The sequence below is a fragment of the Accipiter gentilis genome, chromosome 18, assembly GCF_929443795.1.
Source record: "Accipiter gentilis chromosome 18, bAccGen1.1, whole genome shotgun sequence".
Classification (NCBI taxonomy): Eukaryota; Metazoa; Chordata; class Aves; order Accipitriformes; family Accipitridae; genus Astur; species Astur gentilis.
Window position 1 is genome coordinate 2,251,421 of NC_064897.1, and position 15,979 is coordinate 2,267,399.

Genomic DNA, 15,979 nt, shown 5'->3' on the forward strand with positions numbered 1-15,979 from the left:
CCCTCAAGCTCCTGAAACTCAGCCCAGCACCTCTTCACTGCTCTGGGCTCCTAACCACAGTCACTGGCACCTTTTTGGTTCTTCTAAACAACCAATGTTTTGGTCGATCGGTAAGTTAAAAACAGAATAAAGCCATACACACTGGCCAAGGCAGGTTACAGCAGGCCAGATATCAATCTTTTAATGACCCTTTAATTCAGCCTTATGACAACTGCTGGAAAAATGCATGTTGGCCTAATAATTGTTTTGAACACCCTTGTGTGTCCAACTAAATTTAACAAAATGCAGTAAAACTGTACATGAGAAGTGTCACCTGAAAGTCATCACAGCAGTTGTCAGACAGTGGCTAAGAAGCACCGACGCTCAGGAAATGTGGTGCCCTGGGAGTGGATTGCTTTGGTGGGGCTCCCCTGGGTGTCTGCTCCTGGTTAATCAAGCTGGAGCTGATGCCTATCACACTGCTTGTGCGCCGTGATCAGAGAGGTTTGGGAAGTTTTAGACTAAACATGATCTGGAGAGAACGCAATTCAACAGTAATACCTTAAATCATTCTTAACCTGTTTAAGTACAGGCATTGGGCTGAGTATGCAGATCGGTGTAGGTGTCCCTCGGCCGCAGCAGCCAGCCAGAGCTGCTCTGCTGGACTCGACTGTCGCCATATCCCAGACCGGACTGTGGCAAGTATGAGTGGGTTGACATTAGATGTGGTATGTCAAGCTCTTCATCCATGCGTCTTGCATCACACCTCTTTTGGTCTTCCCATTAGGGGGTCCCAAAGTTGAACAGCAGAAGAAAAGCTCATGATGTGTATCAATCAGAAGACGTGCCATACACTTTTTATACATCCAACACTTCTGTCTTGGGCACATTCCTTTTGTCTTTGCACACATCAGTTTAGCTAAGTGCGAGTTAATGGTTGATTTGATTATCATCATGAACAAATGATCAGCTGCTGGGGGGAGGATTTTTCAAAGGCGTTTCTGTTTGTCCTTCATGCCAGCGAACTTCTCCATCTACCCATAAGAGGTTTGTGGTGCCCTGCCCTGCCTCTTGCCAGTGAGAGCCCCAAAACTGGCCACAGGCTGTGCTTGCTGCTTGAAGCCCCAAGCTCCTTCAACTTCTAAAGGAGAGGAGAAGGTGAGGTGGGAAAGGGAAAGCACCTGGACAGACGCACTTCTGGTGAATAGACGCTTAATGCTGTGAGTGGGAAACATCATAACCATTTCATGACAGCTGGTTAGGTGTCTCCACCTGCGCTGTGCCAGATTTGGTCCCCTGTGCACTAGCGTGTTCTGCTTCTTGCCTTTGTTGCAAATATTCCAGCCAACCTTCTCCTCACGAAGCCAGCCTTGGTCTTTAAACCAGGCATTTTGTCTGGGCCTAATCCGGTTTGCTCCATTCTTTGTCCATGGAAAGCAAGGCTGGCTGATAAGCTAATATCAGCACACTGGGAAATTTTTCATTCCCGCACCTTCCCTCGCCCAGGACTTTGACAATCATTTTATTTGCCAAAGACTTCCTTCATGTTGTACAGAGAGAAATTAAAAAGATGACTGAAAATACCCAGAAATCATCTAGTAAAGAGAGTCAAATTAATTATTTAAAAAAAAATGAATTCCCTTTGTGGCTGTTTTTTTATCCAGCTGCGCTATCAAAAATGAGCTATCAAAGAAAACTATCATTAGTTTTTTAATTCAGGATGACTTCAGACGGCGGCTCCGGCGCGGTGCCTGGTGGCTGCCTGACAGCCTTCTCATCCCCGCCAGCTGCCGACTGCGGGTCTGCCTGTGCCCACAGCCCCCGTGGGCCGGGGCACTGGTGTGTGCTGGGAGCAGCGCTCGGAGCTGGGGCGACGGCGCCTTGGGGAAGGGCTGCTGCAAAATGGTGGGAAGTTTTCTCCGAGTGGTTGTTTAGGGGCGAGGGGGAGGCTGCGACAGGAGGGTTCCCGCTACATCCATCTTTACCAGGAGCTCCGAAGACCTCCCGGCACGAGGTCTCTACCGGTCCACCAGCCCAGCAGGATGGTGCCAGCAGCCAAAGGGTGGGAGTCAAATCTCACCTCCAACTGGGAGCATCTGAACTCAGCACCCCAAATTTAGTATTTATAACGTAGGAACAACTGAGGCGATGCTACAAAACAACAGCCTGGGTGCTCGAGCTGGCACCTATGAGACAAGATGCTCACCCATATGCACTGCTTAAACGCTGAATTTCTCCCTGGGCCTGGGAGGGGGCAGGGGACAAATATCAGAGCAAAGTTTTACAGAGCACACCAAGCATCTGCCTGGAAAAAAATCCTTCTGTGGCACAGCCGTGGTGCCTAGCTAGCTGGCCAGGCTTGAATGGGCATTTCCAAGGCTGAAATGTCTGGTGTTAGCAGAGGGTGGCTTTGGTACTATGCCAAGAGAGTCAGTCCCTGAGGGTAAATCCTGCCTCTGCCGGCATCAGTCCCAGGGTGACCCTGGGGAGTCCTTGCACCCCTGGTCCCTGGCCGACCACATCACATGCAGTCACCAAAAGAAAGCAGGCCTTAAGTAGGTAAATTTCTTTTTAACTGTGGTGTAATCATGATGATTTGGGGCCAGTGATTTGTTTCTGTCTGGGCAGAGAAAAGCAAGTCTACACCCTTTCTGTAGCTTTCCCCAGTGGTCCAAGTGTTTGCCCAGAGCCGCTAAAAGAGAAGCATAAATCTCTTGTGACCTGATCCAGTGCATGGCTGAGCATCCCCAGCTCTTGGCACCGTAGCTCCTGTGCTCCTCCAGTTGTGCTAACAGCTGGCAAACGGGTCCTGATAGTTCAAGGAGAGTCAACTTCAGTCTTGGCGCTTTAAAATCTGCCTCAATCCAAAATCCTGATGTTCATCAGGAGCTTATGGCTGTGGGGAGACCCCACTGCTGGGAAGCACTGCCAAAGCCAGGGAGCAGCACCCCAGGCTTTTAGGTTAGTGCTCAATTATTTTCTGCACTATTTTCTTTGAAGGCGCGCATCTCTGGCACTGCTATTATTATTATTATCATTATTATTATTATTATTATTATTATGCCCTGGTAACACATAGGATGTTGCTTTTTTCTCTCCAAGAGGATTTAGACTGCGGTTTAATTTTCTAGGCTGTTAGCTGAGCTCAGAAACAAGGTCTGTCCAACCCGCTCCTGGCTGATATACCCTTCAGGCTGGCAACCATGAGGACCTCTCATAGCACCACTGCAGAGAAACAACCCAGCTGGACCGCTGCTGGCAGACGAGGAGTTATCCCAGTGACCTGGCATTGCCCTGTGCAACCTCATCTTCCAAAATTCAGCAGGGCAAAGCCCTGCAGCGCATCCCTGGCTCCTTGCAGCTGGGATGCCAGGGAGTCCCAACACCCTTCGGGCATCTCCTGGGGGCTGGGGCAGCTCGGGGTGGGTAAACTGGTGGCCCAGCTCCATCGAGGGATGGAGGAAGACACCCCCCCCCCTTCTACCTGCTGGTCAGGGAAGCATGTGGGGGTGTCCATCCATCCATCCTCAGCCCTTTCTGTTCCCAGGGAGACCCAATTCATTACAGACAGGCCAACGCTAGCATCCCTATAGCGTGATCTCTGCATATTCGTGCTAACGACCTCCTCAGCAAGTTGCTGCCATGAGCGAGTGGCACCCACACATCGATGCCCCCTTACAGATTAAGAGCCGCATATGCTTGGTGCAGCCACGGCAGCTCCTGCTCCTCTGGGCGCATCCCGGTTTTGTGCTCCCTGATGATCCGGTTGCTTTGATGTCATCTTTGCAGAGGCTGCCAGCCCGGCTGGCCAAGCCAGGATGAGTCTAGATCCCAGGGGGAAATGTCCCAAATTCATGGTGCCCTCCCCAGGTGATCTGCCCCTGCCCTGCTCCCAGCTGGCCCTTGCAATGCCATTTCCAATAAACTAATTACCTGTGTTGCTCATTAAGTGAGCTTTTGACTGAGGAAAGCAATTTGATGATCAGAAGGGTAAAACAGAAAATGAGGCAAACCACCTCACATGAAAGCCCAGCAATCCCCACCTTCATCTGGAGAAAAAGGGGACTAATGGGGGCCGAGTGCCACAGGAGTGGGTGCCCAGCCCATGCCACGGTGGGGCTGGGACAGCATTTCATTTATAAACCTTGTGAACCCACTCCTGCCTAATACACAGCCCCAAAAGGAAGGGTTATGCTAGCGTTCTACTGTAGAAATAAACATTTATGTTACTTGATAATACTTCATTTTGCCAGTATGTGAAGGCTTGATGTCATTTGTACAGGGATTTATTTGTATTTACAATTGTACAGCACTGAATCATCTCTGGAAAAGCCTTACCCAGCTCCGTGGTGTTTTTAAATTTCAGCATGTGGTTTTGCCACAGCAAAACCTGCTGCAGCTTTTACACCATAGGTCTCTGGTTTTGAAGGCAAATTTGTGGAGTAAATGCAAATCAGGAACCACCGAGTTGAGACCCCTGGAGGCAGTGACATCTGCCTGTCTTTGATAAGAATTTCTAAGAGTGAGAGTAAAGTACTTACTTAGAGTGAAATTAAACACTTTGATCTGTTTTTTTTGTTTCATTATTATTTCATGTCTGAGGCCTTTACATGTGCCTTTCAATTCTTACTAGGCTGAAATGTTTAGTTACTGCTCCAGCGCTGCCTGGGCAGGGCAGGAGCCGGCAGGCGATGGGCATTGCCGGGACTCCCCTCCTGGCTCCGGTCTGAGCCCAGTCAAATGAAACGGTCACAGACACACACCTAGAGCAGCCTTGCTCCCAAAAAAGTGCCCCTCTGGCCCCAGCACATTGGGTGACCCTCTATGAGGCAGCCCCATGGCAGCCCCAAATGCCCAGGGCACAGGCAGGGGTGATGATAGAATCACAGAATCCTTTAGGTTGGAAAAGACCCTTAAAATCATCAAGCCCAGCCGTAAACCTAGCACTGCCAAGTCCACCACTAAACCATGTCCCCAAGTGCCGCGTCCACAGGTCTTTTAAATACCTCCAGGGATGGTGACTCAACCACTTCCCTGGGCAGCCTGTTCCAATGCTTGACAACCCTTTTGCTGAAAAAATTTTTCCTTATGTCCTATCTAAACCTCCTCTGGCACAACTTGAGGCCATTTTCTCTTGTCCTAGCTCTTGTTATTTGGGAGAAGAGACTGACACCCACCTGGCTACAACCTCCTTTCAGGTAGTTGTAGAGAGGCATAAGGTCTCCCCTGAGCCTCCTTTTCTCCAGCCTAAACAATCCCAATTCCCTCAGCCGCTCCTCATAAGAGTGGCTTTTTGGGTGAAAGCACAAACCCCTGGTGTAACGCTTGAGTACGGGAAGGCAACGGAGGGTAGAGGATTTTGGCGTTCCTCTTCCTCGCCGGGGGGATGGGGAGAAGCAGGGTGTGCGGCGGTCGAGCCGTCGGGGAGCGATGCGTCGGCAGTTCCCTGCAGAAGAGTCCCCCGTCGGTCGCCCTTGGGTAGCCGGGCTGGTTGTCGTCGTCCCCGGGCGCTTGGCAGGGGCTTTTCCGAAGGCTTATAGCAAGAGCCAGAACCGTCGCCGAAACAGCCCAAGGGGTTCGATGGAGGATGGCGGCGCAGGGGACTCCGCGGCCTGACCTCGTACGGGAGGGGAAGGCAGTGCCGCCTTACCACATCTCACCGGGTTTGCTCCACGTGTTCGGATGCCGTAGTCAGCGGCGCCGAGGCGGGGATGGCTGGTGTGTGACACGGGGGAGGAGGGATGCCGCCCGCCGGGTCCTTCCCTCGCCTCTGTGCCGGTGAGGAAGGACTGGCTTTCGGGCAGTTTGGGCTTGCGGGCGCTTCGGGTTTCTTCTTCCAGGTTCCGGACCCCGTGGCTCGCAGAGGTGAGCTCGAGCTCCGTCCTCGCCCCGCACCAGGGAGGGTCTTTGTTTCCGCGGCGCTTCTTCCGTGGGCAGACGTCGTCCGTGGGACCGACCTCCCTTCCCCGGCCAGACGCGGCTGGAACCGGCCCAGGGGTTCCGAAGGCGTCGGGGGGCCACGGCGGGAGGAGAAGGGGCCGGCTGGCGACCTCGGTTTGGTCTCCGAGCGGCCTCGGCAGCCGTGAAGGGCAAGGGAACGGCCGCCCCGAGCCAGTCCGGGTCCAGCTCCCCACCGGGGACTGGCGGGAGGAGCACGAGTGGGAGAGGAGAGAGGCCGCCGACGACAACGAGCGCTCAGGCCCAGCAGGTCCGTCGACCAGTTCCCCGTCCGTCTCGGAGGAGCGTGGGCAGATTGGCAAGGCCGGCCGGCCACCCCCGGGGCAGAACTGGTGGAGGAGACTGCTCGCTCGGCTGCGCGGCTGGAACGCGCCCAGGGGAGCGAAGGCAGGTCCCCCCGTGCAGGCAGATCCCCCGTTAAAGGAAACACCATTTGCGCAGCCTGTTAATTTTTACTTTGTTTTGCCACCCCCAATCCATGCTTGACATCTGGGGACATGGTTCCCAACTAGGACCCTTTTGCCTTTGCTTAGGCAAGTAAGGGGCACCGCCACGCGTCTCGGCCGTGGGCGTCAGTAAGAAACCACAGGTTGCATCAGTGAAACTGCAGGGAGCAGCCTGGCCAGCTGACAGCAACCATCATAACCTGCCAGAGCATTTGCCAAGGGGTGTTCACATAACACCGTGAGTGTCTCTACTATGACCTTTCATTCCCCACCCAGCACAACCCAGCAGGAATCCCAGCAGGCCAAGTGGCTTTGAGCTGTCTGTGCAGAAAAGCTGCTTTGGGAACACGAGCCAAGGAGGAGGAGAGAGCTCACAGAGACTGAAACAATTTTCCCCCTTCCCCTGAGGTGTTAAGCCCATCCCAGGCAAGAGCTCAGATATGGAGGTGACCATCCCATGCTGCTCTGTGTGTGTCTGTCTGTCTTTTTCTCTGTCCCTTCGTCTGTCCAAAGTAGAGATGCAAAACACGCTTCACCTTGCAGTGCTGGACACTGCCCAGCCTGGCTGGGCACAAGCAGCTTTGCGGAGAGATCGGGTTGATGCATTGCTCCTTGTACTCATCGCTCCACTCGGAACGCTGGTGGCCTTCAAAGAGCCCTTCATGCTCTGGGTTTGTAGGCGGTCCTTGTTTTGCAGCTAATGACACACTTTTTATTCTTAGTTACCCCAAAAATAAAAACAAAGAACTTGGCTTGATCATCTTCAGCTATTAAATAAGTGAGGGGTGGGGAAGGGATCTTGAGCTATCAAACAGATATTCCTAAGGGCCTGACAGCCCAGACAGACATTTGAGATGCATCTGCCTGGCACGGGCTGAGTGGAGAGACCACTCATTACAAAATAGGAGCCTGCCCAGAGCTAGGAGGGTTAGCATCCACAGACCATCATAATTTTGTTTAATTTTCTGCTGATTCGTCTTGTCCCTGCTCTCACCTCTCACTCCACCACACCGGCGCCTGCTAATTTCTTCCCCTGTTTGCCATTTCTTGAAAGGGGACCATCACCCCTGAAATTTATGCCAAAACCTGACTTAAAGGTCAGCAACCCTCACCCTGGGTCTGAACCCAGAAATCCCTTGTTCCCTGGACCAACTCCAGGCTTTTCGATAAACAGGGGAGAGAGAGGAGGAGGTGGAGAGAGACCACAAGTGTTTGCTGGAAACAAGAGCCATGACCTCCTGTGCAAGAGTTAATGCTAGACATGAGGGACTGATAAACCAAATGTCCTTTTGTCTAAGGGCCAAGTCCTGCTCTCGCTCACCCTCCTCCAACCCAACCGACTTGAGGAGCAGAGGGGAGAAGCTGTGCAACCGAGGGTCATCTCCTCTACTTCAAATATGTCATATTTGACCATGACAGTGGCTGGTTTTGCTTTGGAAGAATCGCATCAAATCTGTGTTGCTACCCCAGCCTTTTCTAACTCCAACACTGCTCAGCTTGAAGCCACCGGGTGGCTGATGTCAGATCAAATCCCAACTCAGCTGAATTCATGTAACCTGCACTTGGCTGGTGGTGACTCTCTCCTCCCCCATCCTCGATCCTGGCTGGATGAGGCCCCTGGAGACCCTCAGCAGAGGGAGAGGGGATGGGTGGCTGGGGCAGCGCTGCCCAGCACAGTCTCAGCTCTTCCCCAGCTGCTTGGAAACCCTGAGATAAATTTCATTGGGAGGACAAAAAAAACCCAAACATGTAGAAATATGTTGTGTGAAAAGTCCTTGGAATCAGCCATTTCCATCAGACTGGAGCCTCCCAGAGCTGAGCAGGACCGGACAAATGAGCCTCAACACTGAATACAGCTAACAGGGCTTGGTAACATCCATATCTGGGCAAACCCTTCCCACAGGTGATGGACCTCCCGCCAGTTCTGTCAATGGCCATGAAGAAGAAGGGACGTGCCAGGTTCTCCTTTCCAATCTGGGCTTGACACTTCTGCTTTAATGACAGTCAAATTTTATTCTTTCAGAGCATTACGAGAGTGTCAGTTCGTAGGAAAAGGTTGGGCTGGGCAAGTAAACTGGGAACCAGGAACTTCCCAAGGTCAGCATTACACTGAGGTCCTGGGTAGCATTCAAAGCCATGTGCAAAGTAGAGCTTTAAAAAAAAAAAACCAAAACCAAACAGGCAGAGACATGAACTTGTTGGAAGCTCTTCCAATGTGTATTCAAAGCACCAGCTAGGAAGCCATTAAACGGTCCCTTGTCTAGCCATGAGCTTAAGAGAAGCCGGATAAAACAGAGGATCCGTCACAGGTGAAGTACAAACATACCAACATAAGCAAAAGCTCTCACTGGGATGGCTTAAAAGTGCTTAGCAGCGTCACACGGCATAGCACAGGGATTAGCTCCTGAGCTGGTAAGGCTCATGCTGATGTTCCCTACTGCAGCTCGCCCTTCGGCGGCTGCTGCCCGGCACAGACGTGCGGTCCAGCCTTCAGCTGGCAACCGGGACGTGCTGCAGCGGCTGTTGCCCATCGGGTGTTCAGTCCTGTGACAAGGAGCCTCCCGAGCCACAGTGAAGCTGGGTATTTATTTTCCCCTGGCAAGTTTGCAGGTAGAAATGACGCACCGTCGACCTCCTCCGTGCTTTAAGAATAGGACCCAGTAATGATGCTGCAATGATCCAGGTGGCACCCCCAGATGAAGTGAACTACTGGGTGGGACTTGGTTTATTTTTTACAGTCACGAAGTAATCGAGGAAGATAAGCAGCACATCAACACAGTAGCTCAACATGTGTTGTTTTTTTTTTTTAATGATGCAATTTCAAACCACTGGAAAATTGCCGAGTCTACTTAAACAATAACATAATATCCACACCAGCATTTCCTTTTTCTCAGTTTGCTGTTTCGTGCACTTATTTCTAATGCCGCCCCTTCTTAATTCTCCTTGGGTTTTTAACTAAGACAAAGCAATAACATTTCCATGGCCAAACAAATCAGAAGTGGCCCTAAGAAGCATACAAAGACAACTGGGAAGGGCTGCTGGGAAGGGACACGAAAGCCCATCAGGGTGAAGGATGCTCATGTCCGCATCCAATGGCACGACCATTTATTTTTCAGCAGCTACGGCTTAACCCACAACCCTGGGTTTCAAAGACCTAGAGCACATTGGCAGTGGGACAAAGAGATGTCCCGGATGACCAGGAGAGAGAGGGGGTTGGATTTTTTTTCAAAGACCTCTTAACTCCCCTGGTACCTTGGAGGTTGCCTGTGCTTGGGTACCAAGGGAGGAGGCTCACTGCTGGTGCTGCCCGGCGCCTGTTGCTCACCGGCTCGGAGCTTTGCTCACCCATATGCAGGGATCAAAAGTCCTTCCCGGAGCCGCGCGCGGCTCGTTCTCCCTTGTGCTGCTGCAGCAAACCTCCCCACTTCGGAAAATGAGGAGTGTGCGTAGAGGCGGGGAAGATGTAATTTTTAAAGAGATATTGGGCTCACTCATGAAATTATTGTTTCAAGCCTCCTGAAATGGAAAATAATGAACCTAGCAGCACTCTGATTTTCAGGGCACTGAATTAGCCATGATTCTTGCTCGGCACCCTGGGGTCTCCTTACATTTCCCTTCGGCTCCCCGAGAGGGAAGTAAGCGCGCAGGAGTTCAAGAGTGCAATGAGTGAGCCAGACCACCCGCTCGCCGGGCCGGCAGGCGATGGAGAGCCGCAATCACGGCGGCACTGCTGCTCTGCAGTCTAGCCACAACTGTAGTGGGGGGCAGGAGTACACAAGATCAACGAAACAGCGCAGTTCCCACGCGGAACGGATGAAGCGCAAGCACCGAGACGTTCGCGCCAAAGTTTACGTCTCGGCAACTGGAAGAGTGCTTCGTCAACAGCACCTGGATTGCCGGTCAGCTATGTTTCCAGCATGAATACTGAGGGGAAAGGCTATTTATTGCTGCATCTCAAGCCCAAAGAGGAAATACAAAAGTGAATTAAAATTTTTGTGGTAACTGCTTAATGACTGAGGCTGATAATCAAAGGTTGGGGGGGAGCATTTCTGCTGCATTTAAACAGCACAGAAGTCATCTGCAATCTGCCAGCACAAATGCAAACAGCAACTTCAAAGAGCAATGGCATCTTTTTTTTTCTTTTCCTGCTCCCTGGCTAGAATCTCTATATGCCTGTGTACGCTTTGTAGTATTTTTTTTTCTATCATGACAATTTTTTGTTTGCTTTTTTAAGGGAAGAAAAAAACCCCACTTTTCCTTTAATGATATTCACCATGGTGAACTTAAAAGTGGCTTACAGAAGCGGAGCCTGGCATTTTCTGTTTGCACCAGTCAGTCACTAGTGATTGATCTCAGAAGCCAGGCTTCATTTCCTAAGCAAAATAAGCTGCAGTTGGCAAAATCTGATTAAAGTGAGTGGAATTTTATCTGATGTGGCTGTTGCCACTCATTTCAGTGTAATGTCTCTCTTTTCAACTACAGAGGACCTGCAGAACACAGAACAAAAAGTATGCATCAGTTTATAATGCACTCTTCTAAAAGTTTAAGTGTTCCTAATAGGCCATCAATCTGCTAGGAAACTAAGCATGCGATGAGTATGTTGGCACACAGAATAAACTCCTAACATAGCTGTTGTAGGGTTTGTGCTGTCATCCTTACACAGAGGGCTACCGCAAGAGAAGCCACTAGTTGGACTGACGCTACCGTTAAATCCATCGTGCAAAAATTGTTGCCAGTGATCGTGAGCTAAATATATATAAAAATTGAGGGGTCTTGACTTTGCTTCCTGATTTTTGAGCCTTTAGGGCATAGTGGATCCACCGTGGCTTCTCCCTTTAGGAGTATGAAGCCTGAAAAATGTCTGAGATCCTGACACAAACAAGCCATGCCAGCGTTCCTCACTTTGCTTGCTGGGAAGGGCTGGCATTGCTCCGTGTTACTTCCCAACAGACAGAAGAGTTCCTTTTCCTCTCTTTTCTGAGGAAGGGGAGGCAGTGAGAGAAGGAAGAGTGGGCGAAATTACGTTTGAAGAGCTGCAAATATAAAACTGACAGGCTTGGAGACAACACGTTTCATTTGAATGGCTATTTGCAGAGCAGCTCCTCTGCGAGATAACTAATGGCATGTGAAAAGGTCCTACGCACAGAAAACAGTCTGTCATGTTAAAATAAAGAGCTCTGAAGCTGTGAAGTCTGGCATAGCTGTAAAAATAACTTTCGCTTGGGAGGGGAGGCTGGGAACCCCGCAGCTCCTGATTCTTTTCAAAGACAATGCCCGGTGCCGCAGCAAGGAACACGGAGGCTACTGTGGCTCCTACAAATCTCCACCAAAACCTTAATTTAAATTACTATCGAAGATTAAAGGCTAGCGTAAGCCTACGCTCCCTTGCAACCGCATTAATTATTAAGGCAACACGCAGAGCTCTGTAATTGGCTCCTGTCTGTTAGCACAGTGCTGAGTTTCTAGATTAGGGTGGTGGCAGGAGGAGGAGGATTACCTACGATTTCTGGCTTTGCTGGTTTGGGGAGAGAGGCGTCTTCTAAAATCGGAAGCAACGTTAGGAAAAATCAGGGTGCCCTTCCCATAGCAGAGGCCAGGAGGGAGGAGGGGGCAGCCCAGCTGCAGGGGAAGCGAGGATGCAGCGCCGAGCTCCCCCGCTAATTGCAGCCTGAAATTAAACGGTGACGCTGCCAGGATGTGAAGACAAGGCACCCCCTCCCCCCCTCCCCAGCCAAACTAAAAAATACCTTTTCTCCCCACCCCTGGCAAAAATACCCCAACCCAACCCTGCTTCTGCTCTGCATAAGCATTAGCCACTGCAGTAGGTTTTATGCAGCTGTAACGTCTTTCTTTCATTCGGGTCATTTTATTGAGAAGTTCTGTCCCTTCCACCGGCCAGAAACCAGACAGCCCCTGCGAGGCACCTCTCTCTCATTCTTTACTACGTTTACAAAGTGATTGATAAACAACTTTACAAAATGGGCCCGCCACCCATTTGAAGAACACCTGAAAGTGCAGGTGTGCAACCGAAGCCCCCGGCTCTGCCAGCAGGTCTGCCGCAGCCGACTGCGTGTCCTCGGTCTGCGGCCAGTCTCCCTCCAGTGACCCACTGGCAGCGAAGACCACGCCACCCACAAGCGCAGAGAGTGGGTAAGGAGCACGTGTGGCCAGCTTGGCCGACGTACGGCAGCACGTCACCCTGTGGTAACAACCTTTTTCTGCCTCAAAGCCCTAGGCTTCCTCCCGAGCTGACTCGGGTCATCTCAATTTGGGCCAAGCCCACCGCAGTGTTTAAATCCTGATGAAAACTTCAAAAAACTACAACCCGCAAGACAGGCAAGAGGAAAAGGGAGAGATCTGAGGTACCATCAACATCTCCGCGTGCAGATCGAGGGAAGAGTGGGATGGGAAATTATTCCAAGAGGTGGGAAACCAAGAAAGGGAGTGGACAGGGTGCTCCTGCCCGGGAGACACGATGGCCTCAAGGCAGAGGCCATCTTCCTGGAACAAGGAAAGCAGCCAGTATTGTAGTCATTCTGGCATCGTTTAAATCGGAAAATTGAAGACAGCGCTGGAGAAACCGGCACCGGTCACTTCCCCCCCTCAGGCAGAGCCTGGCCGGAGAAGGGGGTCACAGCAGCGGCCCTGGGCAGGCCACGCTGCGTCCCCTCGGCAGCAGATATCACGACGACAACACCTCCGTTAAATTGTCAATCAAGTTTAATGCATCATAAAGAAGTAAAACTACATTGGCATATTTAAGACAAACACTTTTTTTTTCTATGCACACTATCCACTGGACAGTCCCCTTTTCAAAATAACTACTTTTAACAGTCCAAGACACTTCTTCAGAAATTCTTCACATATTCAACCTTCCACGCTTTTCCTTTTTTTATTTGTCTGAGAAGGAAAAAAAATCGTTAAACCTGAAAACATTTACATTGCAAGCCACATTAGAATGCATAATTGGCATACAATAACCAATGTATTACAATTGTGTTTTACTTAGTTCACTTTGTTCATCAATAAAAGAATATAAAAATCTTGTTCAACCGAGTGTTGTGTATTAAAATAGATTTGTATAGTACTGCACAGTTTCTCCCGGAGTTGTGAAAATGGTTGAAGGGACCATGTGCTGCCTAGTGATGGGCGACGGAAAAAGCCAGTCCCTCGTGTGGTTTTTTTATTTAAAAAAAACCAGATATTCGGCACCATGTGATATGCTGATGTGAGAGACTAGCCTTGTGTCGTGCTCTGGTGGCTTCTCGCTTTCCTTAAGTACCTGTTGTGCTAATTGACAGAGAACTCATAAACGACAGAGACGATGGCATCTGGTGTGTGTGCGTGACCTTGAGAAAAACCGGGTTGCCCATCACTACCTTCCCGGACAGGCCGCAGAGTGATGGGGGGCTGTGGCCTACGGGGGGGCCAGGCGGACCCTTGCAGTATCAGGAAGACTAGCTAGTGAAACAAGCAGGCGCACTGGGATTTTCTCAGGCTAATGCTAAACGCCTCCCAAATGTGCTAAAATCCAACAAAATACTAAAAAGGAATCAAGTTTCAAAACAAACCAAACCCAACAAACCCTTTACGTTTTCCATAGCCTGTCCCTCCCCCCAGAACTCTTGATATTATCCAGTACGAGAAACAACAACCCCTTGAGGCAGGTTTTTTTTTTTCCTGTACCATTTCAGCAGATATTTCTGCAAGCAAAAAAGAAAAATAATAATTAAAAAAATCACGTTACATATTTTTAACAATAAAAATGCAGTACAAAAATGTAAAGTTATCTTTTTGGCATATTATCTGTACTGGCAAGAAACAAAGAACAGAATATTTATTTGCTTTTTCTCCTTTAAAAAAAAATTCCAAAATTAACAAAAAAAGAAAACCCCCAAAATAATCTCTTTAAAAAACGAAACCCAACCTGCCAAAGATATCCACTATTATGGTTTATGCTAAATCTTGCACAAAAACTCCATGAGAAAAATACACCGATAGCAAAATAAGTAAAAAGGACCTGCAAAAAAGTAAGGAGTTTTACAGTCATACTTTTTTAAATACTTCGGAACGCATATACAGAAGCATCAGCATGAAAATACTTCAATATTTTACTAGAAACGCTAACTTCATACAGTTTCTTTATTTAAATATCTGCAATTCTCAACTCTAATAATACTGAAAAAAAACGATCTTTTGTTTCGAAGGCTCTGTGAGTGTCCGTGACGCCGTTCTGGTCAAAACAGCCCCATCTCCAGGCCACCTGAATCAACGGGGCCAACTTTGTTCCTCTGATAAGAATCCATGTCGAGTCCTAAGTAGTTCAGTTTCTGGTTATCTCACCGATTTCCCTCCCACACACAGCTTTCAGCCCAACTACTTCTCTACTAGCTCACTAACTCTTTGCATTGGAAATTTTCCCCTTAAAGCAGAACTGGAAACCCGTCTGCCCCCCACAAAAGGATATCCCGCTTCCTATCGGCCATACTTTTCCTGTTCCTCCTCAGTCATAAATACATTAAGGCCAACATAACAAAAGAAATCTCATAAGCACTGAAGGTCTCGGCAAATACAAAACCGCAGCACAACCCGCTCCGTGGGAACCTGCTGCCACAGTGACCTACAAACTGGACTGGTTTGCGAGTTTCTACGCGTATCAAAACTGAGACTGTTCCTTCTCTCCTTTGTTTCAGTTTAATCTCTCCTCTGCGCATGTGTATAAAGTTTTTCCCCCCTTCCTCGCTCTCGCAGCCGGCTCTGTCAGTTGTTACCCTGTGATTGCTGCAAGGCTTTGTGCATGGCAGCGGAGGCAGGGGAGGGTTTGATCCAGGGGACAGTTAGCAGGGAGGAGGTGGTGGTGGTCGTCATGGTAACCTGAATCATCTGCTCGTTTTGTATCAGTCTAATGAGGGTTTTGAGACGTTCCAGTGATGACTGAGTCCCTTTCTGCTGGGCCAACAGGCTGGTTTTTAGCTCTAAGCATTTCTGTCAAATAAAGAGAAGGGGAGAGAGAAGGAAAGACTGAGAATACATTCAAATTGGTGTCAAACATCTCTCCAAACATCCTTTTGTGTCTTGAGCGCACGTCCTGCTCAAATGAAAGATATTCTCCTTTGGGGATAGCAAAACCACAGCTTAACGAATGGAGTAATCACCAGTGCTGCATACGCCGCAGCAGCTATCTAAGGTAACAATATTCATCCCGGTCCAAATGCATTCAGAGGACGTTTCTGACCTCATCCTCTAGGCAGCCTGGCAGAAATGCCTTCTGCACTCCAAAGAGATTACTGGCACGGGATTGTAATAGCTGCATTACTGGAAAGTACCAGAGGCACCAGTGAGGTCTCGAAATCTTGCCAAAAGGCATTGATAAATGCTTGAGGGATAAACCTCACCATGATGCGTTTTGTACGTGCCACACATTTTAGGGAGTCAGTACTGTGAAGATAAGTTGATCTCTCTAAACGTGACGTCAATATCTTTCTGGCAGAAAACTTGACCTAAGACACTACTGTTACACCACCGCAGTCACAAGAAAGCCTTTCTCCTATGGGGCGGCCAAAGCGCACCCCACAATAGCTTGAAACGTTTTATAC

The 15,979-nt window shown here is 49.6% G+C and overlaps 2 protein-coding genes across 3 annotated transcripts in view; one reads left to right on the forward strand and one right to left on the reverse strand.

The window, feature by feature from the left end:
* The window catches only part of ARHGAP8 (Rho GTPase activating protein 8), a 110,811-nt gene that overhangs the window by 92,874 nt on the left and 1,958 nt on the right, over nt 1-15,979 (forward strand). The window lies entirely within an intron of this gene.
* PHF21B (PHD finger protein 21B) overlaps nt 13,105-15,979 on the reverse strand; it is a 66,114-nt gene continuing 63,239 nt past the window's right edge. For both annotated transcript variants that reach the window (XM_049822582.1, XM_049822581.1), the window contains one exon: nt 13,105-15,368. In XM_049822582.1, coding sequence (XP_049678539.1) covers nt 15,144-15,368 — 225 coding nt within the window. In that variant the 3' untranslated portion in view covers nt 13,105-15,143. The remainder of the gene's footprint in view (nt 15,369-15,979) is intronic.